Here is an 18,169-nt window from a genome sequence, read left to right as displayed (position 1 = left end):
CCTTCCCCAACTGCATCCCAAAACCATTCCAGTTCTTCCCTCCCCCCACTGCACCACACCACCAGCCCAGCTCTTCCCTCCACCCACTGTATCCCAAAACCAGTCCAACCTGTCTATGCCTCCCTAACCTGTTCTTCCTCTCACCCATCCCTTCTTCCCACATCAAGCCGCACCTCCATCTCCTACTAACCTCATCCCACCTCCTTGACCTGTCCGTCTTCCCTGGACTGACCTTTCCCCTCCCTACCTCCCCACCTGTACTCTCCTCTCCACCTATCTTCTTTTCTCTCCATCTTCGGTCCGCCTCCCCCTCTCTCCCTATTTATTCCAGTTCCCTCTCCCCATCCCCTCTCTGATGAAGGGTCTAGGCCCAAAACGTCAGCTTTCGTGCTCCTGAGATGCTGCTGGGCCTGCTGTGTTCATCCAGCCTCAAATTTTGTCTTGCTTCAATTTCCACGTCAGTTTCTATTCCCCCAGTTGAATGAGACAAAATCATTTGATGGGGATTGTGTGGTGAAGAGGAGTTTCAGGGCGTGTTAGTCTCTTTGAGACTCTCTCCCTACATGTGTGAAAAGCAGACTGACATGAACTGACAAAGCACGAGAGCCTATGGTCCATGTGAGCAGGACCTCACACTCACACATTGTAGAGTATGGAAGAGGGGCTGAGTGTAAATCCGGTGGGTAAATACGGAACGGTTATTCACATAAATTAGTGTCTAATTTATTCCTGCACTCGGAGCTAGGACAGGGATCATTTGATCCGGGCTCAGCTCTCTCCTGAAAGATGTGGTGGCTCTGAGAAGAGCCTTTGGGTTCAGGTCGTTACACGTTGCACGGACTGCTTCATTTCTTTGCTGCTTTCTTGGTCACTTTCGCTTTGGGCTTGGCCTTCGGTTTCCTCGATTTCGGGGCCGGCTTTGCGGCCTTGGGGCTCTTGGTCTTTATCACCTTCTTCACGGGAGTCTTTTTCTTCGGCGCTGCTTTCTTCGCCGCTTTCTTTGGCGTTGCTGCCTTCTTGCCGCCCGCTTTCTTGCCTGTTGCTTTCTTGGCTGGGGATTTTTTCGCTGCCACCTTCTTGCTCGTTGTTTTCTTCACGGCTGCTTTCTTGGCGGCTGCTGCTGGTCTCGCCCTCTTTCCCACTTTTGCCTTGACTGGATTCTTTGCGAGTTTGAAGGAGCCGGAGACGCCCTGGCCCTTCACCAGAACCAGGGAGCCTTTCGCCAGGCACCTCTTGGCAGCCATCCTGATCTGTGCATTTTGCTTCTCCACATTGACCCCGCTTCTCTGCAGCGCCTTCTTTATAGCGACCAGAGACGTCCCCTTCCGATCGCTGTTCTCCCCGACAATCTTCACAATCCGCTCGCCCAACCCGGGACCGGCTGGTTTCTTCCTGGAAGCCGCCGCCTTCTTCTTCTTGGGAGACTTGGGTTTGGTGCTAGCGGAGGCTGGAGGAGCCGTTTCGGCGGCTGTACTGTCGCTCATGTCGGGAACTCTGCGCTGAATCTCTCTCTGTCAAACTGAACTGGGTCAGCAATGAAGCTGCTGGTGGCGGCACTGAGCAACTTAAAGGCAGCGAGCGGACGGCGCGGAGACAACCTGCCCTCAGCTCCCTGCTCCTGCTGCCTGTCTGTGTTTCTCTCTCGGCAGAAACTCTCCAATTCCTCTGCAATTCCGCATCTCCAGAGAGCCAGGCTCGATCGTTCCTGACCCTGACACGGGAAGGTTTGCGGCCGAAGCGTTTTCACTCGAATTGACGGCTCCGTTCTCGAGTTAAACGCATTTTGCTGCTGCACTCATCGCGCTCTCTGAGCTGAACGCTGGCATTATCATCACTTTCAGACTGAAATCTTAAAATTAACAATTACACAGCTTTGAATTCTAGCTTTGGGGTTTAGTGGGGGAGCAGGAGGATAACTTGAATTGAAATTATTTTCGATCTGATTAAGAGAAATTCGGAAATATCATGATATGAGCGGACAGACAAGCACAGTTACGTGTGCCTAACCCGCCCGCCCTTTTCGCACTGTCTCTCTGATTCAATATTCACATCCACACAGTCACATGCCAGAAATATCGCCAAATGTAAATGTGGAAGGATATATTTTCTTTTCCTTTCAGCTTTTGCTCCGACATCCAGGGAGTTAGTTGCAGTTTTTCTCCTCAGTAAGTGTTAAACTCTCTGAGGACTGTGCGCCGGAGATTCGCTCTTCTCCAGATTCAGCTCCAAAAGTCAATCATCTGGTTTGAACTTATATTGATCACCCAGATCAGTATTTTTAATTTCGCTGACAATACTCAACATCGGTTCTGGGAATAAACAGAAATAGAAACATAAATAATGTCAACTGGACCTAACCAATCAGCCCTTCAAACCAAGATAACAAATTGTGAAGCTGGATGAACACAGCAGGCCAAGCAGCATCTCAGCAGCACAAAAGCTGACGTTTCGGGCCTAGACCCTTCATCAGACAGCTCCTTCAAACCTCCCCTCCAACTCATCATGAGAATGGCAGATCATCCAACTCAATAGCCTGTGCCCGTTTTTCTCTCACATGGAGACATTCAACAAGGATGCATAACCTTCAGTCCGACCATAACATGGCGAATATAATGCCAGACTGAACTAATTCCACCGATCTGTCCTTGGCCTATTTCCTTTCTTATTTATGTACTTATCCAAATGTCGTTTTAATGTTATAGTTGTAGGCATAGAGACGATTTCGTCAGGAGCTTCATTCCACATGCGCCCATGCTCTGTTCAAAAACAAAACGCAAGTGTCTTTTTAAAAATTTCTCTCCCGTCACATGAAAAATGTTCGCCCTAGTCTTCAATTCCTCCCCAGCCGCCACCCACAACTCAGGAAAAGAACAACGTCAGTCAACACTGTCTCATCCCCTCATTATTTTAAACACTTCTATAAGGTGACCTCTCAACCTCAATGTGACTACCCACCTCATAATCTCAAAGGACTGTGCAATGAAGGTAAGCATGCCTTCATAAACAACCCATTTAGAAGTGATGCAGACTTCAACAGGATAGGTCCTACAACACTACCAAGGACCTACCATTAATCATTCAAGGCCTACTTCTGTAAGTTGCTCCAAAATGCAAAATGTTGCATTCATCCAGATTGAATTCTATCTGTCATTTTGCAGCCCATCGAGGTAAAGGATCGAGATCCATTTGATATCTTAGGACTCATTCTCCTCTGAATACTATGCTGCTGAGTTTGTTATCATCTACAAACGTGTTTGCCATGACTTCTCTCTTCTCATTCATATCATTTATATAATGACAAGCGAAAGAGGACTCAGTCCCAATCCCTGGGGAACACCTCTGGATGACAGGCCTACAGTCGAAAAAACAACCCTCCATCTTCACTCTCTGTCACTTGCCATTCAGCCAATTATACCTTGCTTCCCTTTGGCCACAAGTGCTACACCTGCACCATACTGAACTCATACAATGTGTTGAACGTGGCTGATTTCTGTGGCAGGGAATTTCACAAGATCACCACTTTCTGAATTAAGTAGACTCTCGGCTTCTCAGTCATGAAAGGGTTATCCTTTCTCCTAAAAATATGACTCCTACCAACAGGAATATTTTTCTGCATTTACACTTTCTCGGTCTGACAGTGTCTTACAGATTTCTAAGAGAATCCCTCATTCTTCTAACTTTCAGCACATATATTCACAACTAATTCAACCTCTCCTTCCATCCCAGCAATCTGCCTGTTAAAATTACCTTCACAGCAACACCATCCTTCCTCAGTAAGGAGGCCAAATCTGCTCTCAGTATTCTATGTGTTGCCTCACAGATGCCCTGATAAATTGTCACAATTCACTGTTTCTCCTGTACTCAAATTCACTTTCCACAAAGGCCAACATACCTCTCGCCTTCCTCATTGCCTGGTGCATCTGCATGCTTACTTTCAGTGATTAGCGTAGGAGACACCCGGGTCTTGTTACAAATATCTAAATTACTGTGAACATGTTGTGAAGACGTTTGATCCTAAAACTGATTCTTGTCATTGAGGAAAAAAAAAATCATTTCTTCCCTCTCCATATCTCTTGTTATCCAGCTAGAGTTTTTTTTGAATCATTCTGAATGCTTTGCACCAATCACAGTTCCTTGGTGTTAACACGATAACATCTTTTGTGGGATTTTGTTAAAAAAGCTTTTTGGTAAATTAAAATGAACAGCTCTGCTTTAACATCCCTAATCCAGTAGATTAATCAGGCTGGGAACATTGAATAGTACAGCAGAGGAACAGTTCTTTCAAATCCATGCTGACTCTGTCTGATCCTGACATTTCATTCCAATTATCTGCATTTTTTTCCTGCAGGCTGAATGGTCTAAAATTACAAGTTTTACCTCAACACTCCCTTTACAAATAGATTGTTGACATTAGCTACCCTCCAATCTTTGGAAATTATTGTAGCACCTATGAAGGTTTGGAACATCATCACCAATATGGCCACTAAGAGCTCTGGCACATAAGTTATCAGTCCCCGGTACTTCCAAGCCTTCAGTACTACCAATTTTCCCAACACAATTTACTGAATAATACTGGCTTGATTCAGAGTCTCCCTCTCACTAAACTCTGTTTTCCACAACATTCCTGACGTGTTATGTGTGTCACCCTGTGTGAACATAGAACAACAGTAAGTAGTCAGTTGGATAGCCATTTTTTTTATTCCTCACAATGGACTCCCCTCTTTTTGATTGTAAGTGATGTGCATTTGTGTTTACCAACCTAGATTTATTTCCATTCTCCTTTTACATATTTATCAAGACATTAACAGTTATTTTTTTAAAGATTTCTGCAATTGTAAAAAACTTTTCCTCATTTTCTCATTCATAATCAATGCATTTGTTTGTTCCTTCATTCCAGATTTTGAAATGTTCCCCAAGTTCAGGGACTTTTATTTTCTTTCAAGTTCATTTTCTTCTCCATTTGTACGCCTCCACCGTGGATCAAAAACGGTGTTAAATTGCCCTCTGAAAAGACAGTTTTGTAAACTGTAAAAAGAGCACCTTCCATACTCACGAATACATCAGTATAAAGAATTTGGGCGGCTGATGTTTAGGAACACTGGGCAAGATCGAGGGCAAGTTCTCCTCCAAGCCACCCACTATACTAACTTAGAAATATATCCCCTTTGCTTCACTGTCGTTGGATCAAGACCCTGGAACTCCCTACTAACGGCAATGTGAGCAGTACACGGACGACAATTGTTCTGGAAGGCGGCTCGGCAGCACCTTCTCGGGGCGGGGGGGTGGCGCGGGGGGCGACTCGGGACGGGCAAACAATTTCGGCCCAGCCAGCGACATCCACGTCCCAGGAGTGAGTAAACAAGAACATTTAGGGTCTGTGGTTGAGGTATCCCTTTCATCAGAAGGTTTCTGTCTGCAGCATACAAAATCAGTCATCTATTCGAAACTGGTATTTGCATCTGGAGGCATTCAGATATGATATTGAAAAACTTTCGTTCGTGTGTAACTTCAGCAGGGTCCACCTGACCCATAAATGGTGACATTACCCCTGCGCCGCAAGACTCCATCCAACAGTTGTATTCTGCCTTCCTTCAAATGTCCCATTTATTCCATCGCTCTGTATGTTAGTTTGACAGAGTTAAAATGAGGCGAAGGTCAGCAGGAATGAAAACTGCAGTTGACATGAGATCCGACGTGATGTTATAGAATGGTGAAGCGCATTAAATGAATGGAATGGCCGTCAGCATCAGTGCTTCCCCATCAGATTGTAAGAGAGCCGGAGGGAGGCAGTTATTAACATGATCCGGAATAATCTCCATTGAAGGTTCAGAAAGAGCCAAAGCCCCAGCTTGAAACGTTCCCTGCCCTTTCCCCAACAGCCCCACTTGCTTTGCTCACACTGGGAGTAAAGGGAATTACGGAAAAGACCATTGGATAACAAGGTTTGGAGCTGGATGGACACAGCAGGCCCAGCAGCATCAGAGGAGCAGGAAGGAGGATGTTTCGGGCCGGGAGTCTTTTCTGAAGAAGGGCCGAGGATCGAAAGGTCAGCCTCCCTGATCTTCTGACGCTGCTGGGCCTGCCGTGTTTATCCAGCTCTAACCTTATTGTCTCAGATTCTCCAGCATCTGCAGTTCCTACTGTCAATGACCAATTGATGTTTGTTTATGGGAATCTTTGTGAAAAGCAGCGCATGCGCGATAATTTTTCACTCCCCCGCCCCAAAACAACCAAAAAAGAGGCATGTTGTGACTGGAGGAGCGCATGCGTGAGGCCTTCCCCCAGCGCTGCCATTGAGGAGCATTGACTCAGTGAGTGGAAGCGGTTTGTTTGAAACAGGCCGCGATGGAGAGACCAGCGCCCAGGGAAGCGAGGGAACAGCAGGCTCCTTCCAGCAGCGCATCGAGATGTGAGTCTGGGACACAGAGGGGGCTCCGAGACCGGCATTGATTCGGGCTCAGTTCAGGGAGAACCGGGGACTGTAGGTAAGAGGCCGAGCGGAGCAGGAACTGGTCCCGGAACTTGGAGTGAGCGGCCTGAGGGCGGGGAGAGAGAGGCCTTTCTCGGGCTGTGTGTGGTCCTGCGGAGGGAGACACAGCGGCAAGAAGCTGCTGCTGGGGGTCAGGCTTGTGATATTTAATTCTCCGAACGCTGATGGTAATTCCTCGTTTAGCTTCTGTTTCACGTTGTTTGTTGCGAATTGGCATTGAATCGTAAAGAAGTCACAGTACAGACAAATGTGTTAATCATGTAAAGGATAAACGCAGCACTCGTAGTGTGTGAGAGATAATGGGAACTGCAGATGCTGGAGATTCCAAGATAATAAAATGTGAGGCTGGATGAACACAGCAGGCCAAGCAGCATCTCAGGAGCACAAAAGCTGACGTTTCGGGCCTAGACCCTTCATCACAGAGGGGGATGGGGGGAGGGAACTGGAATAAATAGGGAGAGAGGGGGAGGCGGACCGAAGATGGAGAGTAAAGAAGATAGGTGGAGAGGGTGTAGGTGGGGAGGTAGGGAGGGGATAGGTCAGTCCAGGGAAGACGGACAGGTCAAGGAGGTGGGATGAGGTTCGTAGGTAGCTGGGGGTGCGGCTTGGGGTGGGAGGAAGGGATGGGTGAGAGGAAGAACCGGTTAGGGAGGCAGAGACAGGTTGGACTGGTTTTGGGATGCAGTGGGTGGGGGGGAAGAGCTGGGCTGGTTGTGTGGTGCAGTGGGGGGAGGGGATGAACTGGGCTGGTTTAGGGATGCAGTGGGGGAAGGGGAGATTTTGAAACTGGTGAAGTCCACATTGATACCATATGGCTTCAGGGTTCCCAGGCGGAATATGAGTTGCTGTTCCTGCAACCTTCGGGTGGCATCATTGTGGCAGTGCAGGAGGCCCATGATGGACATGTCATCAAGAGAATGGGAGGGGGAGTGGAAATGGTTTGCGACTGGGAGGTGCAGTTGTTTGTTGCGAACTGAGCGGAGGTGTTCTGCACCTGCACTCGTAGTGTGTTTCGTTTTAAATAGTGTCTGTTGTCCTTCCTTTAAATGGGTAGTGTATTGGGAGCTGGGTATTGAACTGTGTAAGCATTCAATTCATTGCATCTTAATAAATTGTTTCAGAATTTCGCGTAAAGAAAGAGACGAGTAGGAGCTCAGGTAAATTATGGAGCCAGCCTCTTCTCTGTTTGAATTGTTGGCTTTAAAACAACGAAGTGTTATGAGTATTAATTCAATTTTGCCTTGATCAGTTTTAATATTTGCAAACTCGTTGGATGTTGATTTACAGGAGAATTCTGTTCTTCCTCCAGGCAAATACTTGATGGGCCAAGGCAATTTCATATTTACTTGGTACAGCATGTGTGACCAGCTGCTCCAACCAAACAGCAGGTATGTTAGCACTGTCAGAGTGGAGAATTTACTTTCCACAGTCATAGGGGTAAGACTTGCATTGAACTCAAATTCCAGATATCTACATTCAATCCAAGGGCCAAACAACATCAACAAAACCCAGTGCAATTCCAGTAAAGTTCGTCTTTGAAAGCCCATTGCCATTTTTAGCATTTGAAGAGGGATTAATTGAATCTTCATCACAAATATATGCTCACTAACTGCATTGAATGCTTGGTGAGGAAGGGCATTTTTAAAGTTACAGTCAAGGTATATAAATAGATCAAGTTGTCACTGTTACAATATAACCATGTATGGAGTGGATATTGGGTACAGACATGGAAGGAAACTTTAGATGTTATCAGTGACTAAGGAAGACAATTAATAAACAGAAGATTCTGGAAAAGCACAGCAGGTCTGGCAGCATCTGTGATGAGAAATCAGAGTTAACGTTTCAGGCCTGGTATGCTTCCTCAGTTCTGAACAAAGGCCACCAGATCTGGGAGGCATTGACTTAGTGGTCGTATCACTGGACTGTTAATGCAGAGACCAGACAACATTCTGGGGACATGGCTTCAATCACTGCCACAGCAGATGGTGGAATTTGAATTAAAAAAACATCTGGAATTAAGAATGTAATGATGACAATGAATCCATTGTCTGTTGTCAGGAAAAAGAATCCATCTGGCTCACTTGTGTCCTTGAGCGAAGGAAACTGGCATGCTTACCTGGTCTGGCCTACGTGTGACTCCAGACCCACAGCAATGAGGTTGACTCTGAACTGCTCTCTGGGCAATTAGGTGCAGGCAATAAATGCAAGCCGAGTCAGCAACACCATCATGCTGTGAATGAATAAAAAATTAGAGGTGTTACTATTAGAAGAGAAGATGTTATTCTGACACAAAAGGGAGCATTTGCATAAACAACTGCAAGAAGGTTTGTGCGAGACTGTTTGAAGATTTGGAACAAACATTGAAGGGGACGGTAAACTCCTGCAATAACAAACAGATGAACTAATGGGATTATGGCTCACATAAGTACCAGAGGATCAAACACGTTCATTCAATTACAGTTATAATTAATTCCAATCTCATTAATGAATGGAAGTTGTCCCTTTAGGTGAACAGAGTCAGTTCGGGAAAGTGACGTGAATGATCCCAGATGACAGTCAGCCTAGAATTTCATAAAAACTGCAGAAAAAAAACATATGAAGCAATTCGTTGTTTCTTTGAAATTATTCATGGTATTAAGAAATACTTTTATTTAAAGATTCTTCATATAATTATGTTGAAATCTCGAAATATATGTACTTAATAAAATACAAAGATCACTAAAAGCATTAGGGAAAAAGCTTCATATGGAGATATTAATTAGTCTCCGGAGGCTTTCCTGTATCACAAAAGGAATACTTAGTGCACCTTGTTAAGGTGAATAATTAGTTCATGCCATTGCATAGTTACACCAACCATATGTGAGGTAGGTAATGAGTACAGATATGGGTGGAAACATTCACATCAGTAACTGAGCAGGGACAGTCTTGATCGTTTGCCCAACACGTGTCCCAGGCAGAGACAGAACAATTAAGTAACATGACTTTTAAATGCCCATGTCCTGTGCCAACACCTGACAGAGAATGCTACTGAGTGCACGTGATTTTTCGCTGTCACAATCTCGTGCTCGCATGAACATAAACAACACACTCTCAATACACACACACACACACACACACACACACACAGAGATTTACAATGAGTTGCAAATACCTGCACAATCCCAACACGTGCTACAACATGTAACAGCCATGAAAATCACATACACTGCAAGCCTCAGAACATGTAACATTCAAAATGATTTCTTGTCATGGATTTCAGATCAGAGAGCTAGCTTTTCATGATAAGAGATAAACAGAACAGAATTTGAGCTAAGGAGTCCAATTCCCATGCATTTAAATCCATGGTAATTGCTGTGATCATAAACTAAATATCATTTGGTCGCTCCATCAGAGAAAAAAAAGCTGTTGACTTTTCTAGCAGAATTCTCATGAACTGTTCCAATAAATTGAAGAGGATATTGTATGGTGAACTTTCAAAGAAAATGAATATTAAACTCTGAGCACATTTAGACAAGACAGTGACCAATCCCAGAATAAAATTTCAACTGTACCACAGCCTGAATATTGTGGAATATCCTCAGCCCTCAGGCACTCTGCCAGAGACATTCAATGCTAAAAGCTCTAACAGTTTCATTTCTAGCACTTTACACATTTGGCAACAAGTAAAATCTGATTTGTGTTGTGGAGCAGATACTTGAACATCAAAGAAAACCTGCAAAATGTGGCAGTTGGGAGATGTGGCACACGTCTCCGCTGGCTACATCTGCGGGAAGTGCACCCAGCTACAGCTCCTTGAAAACCGTGTTAGGGAAATGGAGCTGGAGCTGGATGAACTACGGATCATTCGGGAGGCAGAGGGGGTAATTGAGAGGAGTTATCGGGAGTTGGTCACTCCTAAGGCTCAGGACGAGGATAGATGGGTTACAGTTAGGGGGAGGAAAGGGGACAGACAGACAGTGCAGAGATCCCCTGTGGGCATTCCCCTCAGCAATAAGTATACCGTTTTGGATACTGCTGGGGGGGTTGACCTACCAGAGGAAAGCCATAGTAGTCAGTTCTCTGGCACTGAGCCTGACACTGTGGCAAAGAAGGGAAGGGGGCAGAATAGAAAAGTACTCGTGGTAGGGGACTCGATAGTTAGGGGAATCGACAGGAGATTTTGTGGGCAAGATCGGGATTCCCGGAAGGTATGTTGCCTCCCTGGTGCCAGGGTCCGGGACGTCTCCGATCGGGTGTATAAAGTTCTGAAAGGGGAGGGTGAACAGCCAGAAATCGTGTTACATATTGGCACAAATGATATAGCCAGAAATAGGTTTGAGGATATAAAAAGTGATTTCAGGGAGTTAGGATGGAAGCTGCAGAGCAGGACGAACAGAGTAGTGTTCTCTGGTTTACTACCGGTGCCACGAGATAGCGAGGTGAGGAACAGGGAGCGGGCGCAGCTGAACACGTGGCTACGCAGCTGGTGTAGGAGGGAGGGTTTCAGATATGTTGATAATTGGGATGCCTTCTGGGGAAGGTGGGACCTGTACAAGAAGGACGGGTTGCATCTGAACTGGAAGGGGACCAATGTCCTGGGTGGAAGGTTTGCTCGAGTAGTTCGAGAGGGTTTAAACTAGTATGGCAGGGGGGTGGGAACCTGAGCTGTATACCAGAGGTGAGCGTTGATGCAGGTGAGGCAGTAGCAAGAGGTAGACCAGCTAGTGGGAAGGATTTTCCTGGGAAGGAACCAAGGGATCGGTTAAAGTGTGTTTGCTTTAATGCAAGGAGTATCAGGAATAAAAGTGATGAACTTAGAGCATGGATCAGTACCTGGTGCTATGATGTTGTGGCCATAACAGAGACATGGGTTTCTCATGGGCTGGAATGGTTGCTGGATATTCCAGGGTTTAGAACATTTAAAAAGAATAGGGAGGGGGGAAAAAGAGGAGGGGGTGTAGCACTACTAATCAGAGAGGGTATCACAGCTACAGAAGCTTCCATTGTCGAGGAAGATCTGCCTACTGAGTCAGTATGGGTGGAAATTAGGAGCAGCAAGGGAGTAGTCACCTCGTTAGGGGTTTACTACAGGCCCCCCAATAGCAGCAGGGAGATTGTAGAAAGCATAGGTCGACAGATTTTGGAAAAGTGTGGACGCAGTAGGGTTGTTGTAATGGGTGACTTTAACTTTCCTAATATTGATTGGAACCTCCTTCGAGCAGAAGATTTGAATGGAGCTGTTTTTGTAAGGTGTGTTCAGGAGGGTTTCCTAACGCAGTACGTTGACAGGCCGACGAGGGGAGAGGCCATTCTAGACTTGGTGCTCGGAAACGAGCCGGGGCAGGTATCAGATCTTGTGGTGGGAGAGCATTTTGGTGATAGTGACCATAACACTCTCTCATTCTACATAGCTATGGAGAAGGAGAGGATTAGGCAGAATGGGAGGATATTTAATTGGGGAAGAGGAAACTATGATGCGATTAGACACGAGTTAGGAAGCATGGACTGGGAGCAGTTGTTCCATGGTAAGGGAACTATAGACATGTGGAGATGGTTTAAGGAACAGTTGTTGGGAGTGATGAGTAAATATGTCCCTCTGAGACAGGCAAGACGGGGTAAGATAAAGGAACCTTGGATGACGAGAGCGGTGGAGCTTCTAGTGCAAAGTAAGAAGGTAGCTTACATAAGGTGGAGGAAGCTAGGGTCAAGTTCAGCTAGAGAGGATTACATGCAGGCAAGGAAGGAGCTCAAAAATGGTCTGAGGAGAGCCAGGAGGGGGCACGAGAAAGGCTTGGCAGAAGGAATCCGGGAAAACACAAAGGCATTTTACACTTACGTGAGGAATAAGAGAATGGTCAAAGAAAGAGTAGGGCCGATCAGGGATAGCATAGGGAACTTGTGTGTGGAGCCTGAGGAGGTAGGGGAAGCCCTAAATGAGTTTTTTGCTTCTGTCTTTACGAAAGAAACGACCTGTGTAGTGAATGAAACCTTTGAAGAGCAGGTGTGCATGCTGGAATGGATAGAGATAGAGGAAGCTGATGTACTGAAAATTTTGTCAAACATTAAGATTGACAAGTCGCCAGGCCCGGATCAGATTTGTCCTCGGCTGCTTTGGGAAGCGAGAAATGCAATTGCTTCGCCACTTGCGAAGATCTTTGCATCCTCGCTCTCCACTGGAGTCGTACCTGAGGACTGGAAAGAGGCAAATGTAATTCCTCTCTTCAAGAAAGGAAATAGGGAAATCCCCGGCAATTATAGACCGGTAAGTCTCACGTCTGTCGTCTGCAAGGTGTTAGAAAGGATTCTGAGGGATAAGATTTATGACCATCTGGAAGAGCATGGCTTGATCAAATACAGTCAACACGGCTTTGTGAGGGGTAGGTCATGCCTTACAAACCTTATCGAGTTTTTTGAGGATGTGACTAGTAAGGTTGATGAGGGTCAAGCTGTGGATGTGGTGTATATGGACTTCAGTAAGGCATTTGATAAGGTTCCCCATGGAAGGCTCATTCAGAAGGTCAGGAGGAATGGGATACAGGGGAACTTAGCTGCTTGGATACAGAATTGGCTGGCCAACAGAAGACAGCGAGTGGTAGTAGAAGGAAAATATTCTGCCTGGAAGTCAGTGGTGAGTGGGGTTCCACAGGGCTCTGTCCTTGGGCCTCTACTGTTTGTAATTTTTATTAATGACTTGGACGAGGGAATTGAAGGATGGGTCAGCAAGTTTGCAGACGACACAAAGGTCGGAGGTGTCGTTGACAGTGTAGAGGGCTGTTGTAGGCTGCAGCGGGACATTGACAGGATGCAGAGATGGGCTGAGAGGTGGCAGATGGAGTTCAACCTGGATAAATGCGAGGTGATGCATTTTGGAAGGTCGAATTTGAAAGCTGAGTACAGGATTAAGGATAGGATTCTTGGCAGCGTGGAGGAACAGAGGGATCTTGGTGTGCAGATACATAGATCCCTTAAAATGGCCACCCAAGTGGACAGGGTTGTTAAGAAAGCATATGGTGTTTTGGCTTTCATTAACAGGGGGATTGAGTTTAAGAGTCGTGAGATCTTGTTGCAGCTCTATAAAACTTTGGTTAGACCGCACTTGGAATACTGCGTCCAGTTCTGGGCGCCCTATTATAGGAAAGATGTGGATGCTTTGGAGAGGGTTCAGAGGAGGTTTACCAGGATGCTGCCTGGACTGGAGGGCTTATCTTATGAAGAGAGGTTGACTGAGCTCGGTCTCTTTTCATTGGAGAAAAGGAGGAGGAGAGGGGACCTAATTGAGGTATACAAGATAATGAGAGGCATAGATAGAGTCGATAGCCAGAGACTATTTCCCAGGGCAGAAATGGCTAGCACGAGGGGTCATAGTTTTAAGCTGGTTGGTGGAAAGTATAGAGGGGATGTCAGAGGCAGGTTCTTTACGCAGAGAGTTGTGAGAGCATGGAATGCGTTGCCAGCAGCAGTTGTGGAAGCAAGGTCATTGGGGTCATTTAAGAGACTGCTGGACATGCATATGGTCACAGAAATTTGAGGGTGCATCCATGAGGATCAATGGTCGGCACAACATTGTGGGCTGAAGGGCCTGTTTGGTGCTGTACTGTTCTATGTTCTATGTTCTAACTTCTAAAAGTAGAATATTTGATTGAAACTGACAGTCACAGGTTGAGAACTTCACTTGCACATTCACACAGCAGAAACTTGACAGGGAGAGAATGACAAGTGCATTCACACATTCACTAATCAGATAGCGACAGGAAGAGGTTAATAACTAGTCACTCAGATTTACAGAGCAGGATCTGACTGGGACAAGTGGGTAAATACACTCTCACAGCCATAGGGAAGAAACTGACACGCACATAGTGATAAGTACACTCTCATATTCGCATATCAGAAAATGATCAGGACAGAATTATAATTGGACACATTCAGACCACAAAAAACTGGGAAAAATTGAGAAATGCATGCACACGTTATAGAAGGAAAAAGCATAAACATTGAGAGACTGATAGCGACACTTGGATATTCATAGATGAATTTGACAGGCATATTTTCGTAACACGTAATTGGACTGCTTGCTGAGCTGGTTCATTACCTTGCAAACATTTCATTGCAGCTTCCGATGATATTACCCATCGGGGTCATGAAACATCTGCAAATGAATGAACCAGCTCGGCAAGCGAACCAACCACAGTATCCACGACCTAACCTACAAATATACTCAGGAACCTTAGACATATTCATAATACAGTCCCGCATTCACGAGGCAGGAAGTGATGGCTGCAGATTGATGACTAAACACACATATTACTGAGCAGAAACTGAGAGGGACAGATTAATGATCATATTCACATCTTCACGTGAAAGCTCTGGCAGGTACAGATTAATTACTGCAGACAATTATTCACAAAACCAAAGCTGACAGGTACAAATGAAAAACAGTGTTCACACATTCCCTAAGTAGAAACTGACAGGTATTTTTTGATAACTGAAGCACATATTCACAGAGCAGAAACTATCAGGGATAGAATAATAATTGCACAAACACGTTTGAATATTCTCATTACAGACACTGACAGGGACAGAATGATAAATGCATTCGTTCACATAGCTTAAACTGATGGGGAGAGAATGATAAATGCTTTCACGCATTCATAAAGCAGAAACGGGTAGAGATCAGTAACTCCACTGTCAGATATACAGGAGAAACTGAAAGTGACAGATTAGTAAATATGCTCAAGCCAGCACATAGCAGAAACTGACTGGAACCATGATGAGACATAATGGGAACTGCAGATGCTGGAGAATTCCAAGATAATAAAATGTGAGGCTGGATGAACACAGCAGGCCAAGCAGCATCTCAGGAGCACAAAAGCTGACGTTTCGGGCCTAGACCCTTCATCAGAGAGGGGGATGGGGAGAGGGAACTGGAATAAATAGGGAGAGAGGGGGAGGCGGACCGAAGATGGAGAGTAAAGAAGATAGGTGGAGAGAGTATAGGTGAGGAGGTAGGGAGGGGATAGGTCAGTCCAGGGAAGATGGACAGGTCAAGGAGGTGGGATGAGGTTGCTGGGGGTGCGGCTTGGGGTGGGAGGAAGGGATGGGTGAGAGGAAGAGCCGGTTAGGGAGGCAGAGACAGGTTGGACTGGTTTTGGGATGCAGTGGGTGGGGGGGAAGAGCTGGGCTGGTTGTGTGGTGCAGTGGGGAGAGGGGACGAACTAGGCTGGTTTAGGGATGCAGTAGGGGAAGGGGAGATTTTGAAACTGGTGAAGTCCACATTGATACCATATGGCTGCAGGGTCCCCAGGCGGAATATGAGTTGCTGTTCCTGCAAGCTTTGGGTGGCATCATTGTGGCAGTGCAGGAGGCCCAATACACCTCCTCCCACCCACCCTCCTGCAAAAATTCCATCCCCTACTCCCAATTCCTCCGCCTCCACCGCATCTGCTCCCATGATCAGACATTCCACTCCCGCACATCCCAGATGTCCAAGTTCTTTAAGGACCGCAACTTTCCCCCCACAGTGATCGAGAATGCCCTTGACCGCGTCTCCCGTATTTCCCGCAACACATCCCTCACACCCCGCCCCCGCCACAACCGCCCCAAGAGGATCCCCCTCGTTCTCACACACCACCCCACCAACCTCCGGATACAACGCATCATCCTCCGACACTTCCGCCATTTACAATCCGACCCGACCACCCAAGACATTTTTCCATCCCCTCCCCTGTCTGCTTTCCGGAGAGACCACTCTCTCCGTGACTCCCTTGTTCGGTCCACACTGCCCTCCAAACCCACCACACCCGGCACCTTCCGCTGCAACCGCAGGAAATGCTACACTTGTCCCCACACCTCCTCCCTCACCCCTATCCCAGACCCCAAGATGACATTGCACATTAAGCAGAGGTTCACCTGCACATCTGCCAATGTGGTATATTGCATCCACTGTACCCGGTGCGGCTTCCTCTACATTGGGGAAACCAAGTAGAGACTTGGGGACCGCTTTGCAGAACACCTCCGCTCAGTTCGCAACAAACAACTGCACCTCCCAGTTGCAAACCATTTCCACTCCCCCTCCCATTCTCTAGATGACATGTCCATCATGGGCCTCCTGCATTGCCACAATGATGCCACCCGAAGGTTGCAGGAACAGCAACTCATATTCTGCCTGGGAACCCTGCAGCCATATGGTATCAATGTGGACTTCACCAGTTTCAAAATCTCCCCTTCCCCTACTGCATCCCTAAACCAGCCTAGTTCGTCGCCTCTCCCCACTGCACCACACAACCAGCCCAGCTCTTCCCCCCCACCCACTGCATCCCAAAACCAGTCCAACCTGTCTCTGCCTCCCTAACCGGCTCTTCCTCTCACCCATCCCTTCCTCCCGCCCCAAGCCGCACCCCCAGCTACCTACTAACCTCATCCCACCTCCTTGACCTGTCCGTCTTCCCTGGACTGACCTATCCCCTCCCTACCTCCCCACCTACACTCTCTCCACCTATCTTCTTTACTCTCCATCTTCGGTCCGCCTCCCCCTCTCTCCCTATTTATTCCAGTTCCCTCTCCCCATCCCCTTCTCTGATGAAGGGTCTAGGCCCGAAACGTCAGCTTTTGTGCTCCTGAGATGCTGCTTGGCCTGCTGTGTTCATCCAGCCTCACATTTTATTATCTTGGAACCATGATGATACCAGTTCCATCTACCAAAAACTGACAGGTACAGTTTGATAACTATCTTAGTTTTTTTTTTACAAATCAGAATTGGATGGGTAAAAATTGATAATTACACACATTGAAAAGCAGCAACTGACCTACATGGATTGACAAATGTGCTCTCACATTCCCTTTGCAGAAACTGACAGGTAAAACTTGATAACTACTCTCTCATATTGACAAAAGCTGAACTGACAGGCAAAGATTGATAACTACTTTCACATGGAAGAAACTGACAGGTGCAAACTGATGCCTATGTTTAAATATTCACACAGCAGAAAGTGACAGATACAGATTGCTCATTACATTCACACATTCACATTGTCAAAACCAACAAACTGATAACTGCACTCAAACATTCACATGGCAGAAACTAACATGAACAGATTGATGACTAAACTCACATATTGACATTGCAGAAACAGACAGGGATGGATGGCTTTTATGAACATATAAATGTCATTATCAATCAGTCTCTGTCAGTTACAGCAACTGAAATCAGTCAGGAACTGAATTAAATCTACGGTTATTAAGCATATTTTTCAAGTTACAATCCAGATGATCACTCTGTTACACTGTATCAACAATCTTAGTAGAGGTAGATGTTTAATGCAGATGTAGAAAATACTGCAGTCACTAACAGTCATGAGTCACCAAAATAAATGACGAATGATATTTAAGTTTAGTTGACCAATAACTGATCGGGACAGAATTGCTCCTTTGATAAGTATTAATCCCATACATAAACACGACAAATAAATGATGTGAATTTTCAGTGTCAAAGTCTGGCAAATGGAAAATCAAGGAACTGCAGATGATAGAAATCAGAGACAGAAGTAGAAATTGCTGCAAAAACTCAGCAGGCCTGTCAGCACCTGTGAAGAGAAACGAGTGTTCAGAAGTTCAACCTCTGTTCTGAAGAAATGTCACAGGACGTGTGATATTAACTTTGCTTTGTCTCCATGTGGATGGACTGACAGCCATAGGTACTGACTG

The 18,169-nt window shown here is 46.1% G+C and overlaps 3 protein-coding genes across 5 annotated transcripts in view; 1 reads left to right on the top strand and 2 right to left on the bottom strand.

The window, feature by feature from the left end:
* The window catches only part of LOC132207173 (late histone H2B.L4-like), a 228,244-nt gene that overhangs the window by 124,779 nt on the left and 85,296 nt on the right, over nucleotides 1-18,169 (bottom strand). The gene's annotated exons all lie outside the window — the stretch shown is intronic.
* Nucleotides 1-18,169, top strand: part of LOC132207183 (histone H2AX-like) — a 35,699-nt gene that overhangs the window by 2,608 nt on the left and 14,922 nt on the right. Inside the window, exon 2 of the mRNA XM_059642395.1 lies at nucleotides 15,672-15,689. Within this exon, the coding sequence (XP_059498378.1) occupies nucleotides 15,672-15,689 (18 nt within the window). The remainder of the gene's footprint in view (nucleotides 1-15,671; nucleotides 15,690-18,169) is intronic.
* Nucleotides 842-1,484, bottom strand: LOC132206879 (histone H1-like). Its single transcript, XM_059641987.1, has one exon. It carries the CDS (start codon nucleotides 1,482-1,484, stop codon nucleotides 846-848), a length of 639 nt encoding a protein of 212 aa, XP_059497970.1. The 3' UTR covers nucleotides 842-845.

This window comes from Stegostoma tigrinum, chromosome 44 (genome assembly GCF_030684315.1).
Source record: "Stegostoma tigrinum isolate sSteTig4 chromosome 44, sSteTig4.hap1, whole genome shotgun sequence".
Classification (NCBI taxonomy): Eukaryota; Metazoa; Chordata; class Chondrichthyes; order Orectolobiformes; family Stegostomatidae; genus Stegostoma; species Stegostoma tigrinum.
Note: the sequence above shows the minus strand (reverse complement) of the source record. Positions and strands in the feature narration are given on the sequence as shown.

Excerpts from the sequence above, each read along its gene's own strand:
- LOC132206879 (XM_059641987.1), bottom strand. The coding sequence starts at position 1,484 with ATGAGCGACAGTACAGCCGCCGAAACGGCTCCTCCAGCCTCCGCTAGC.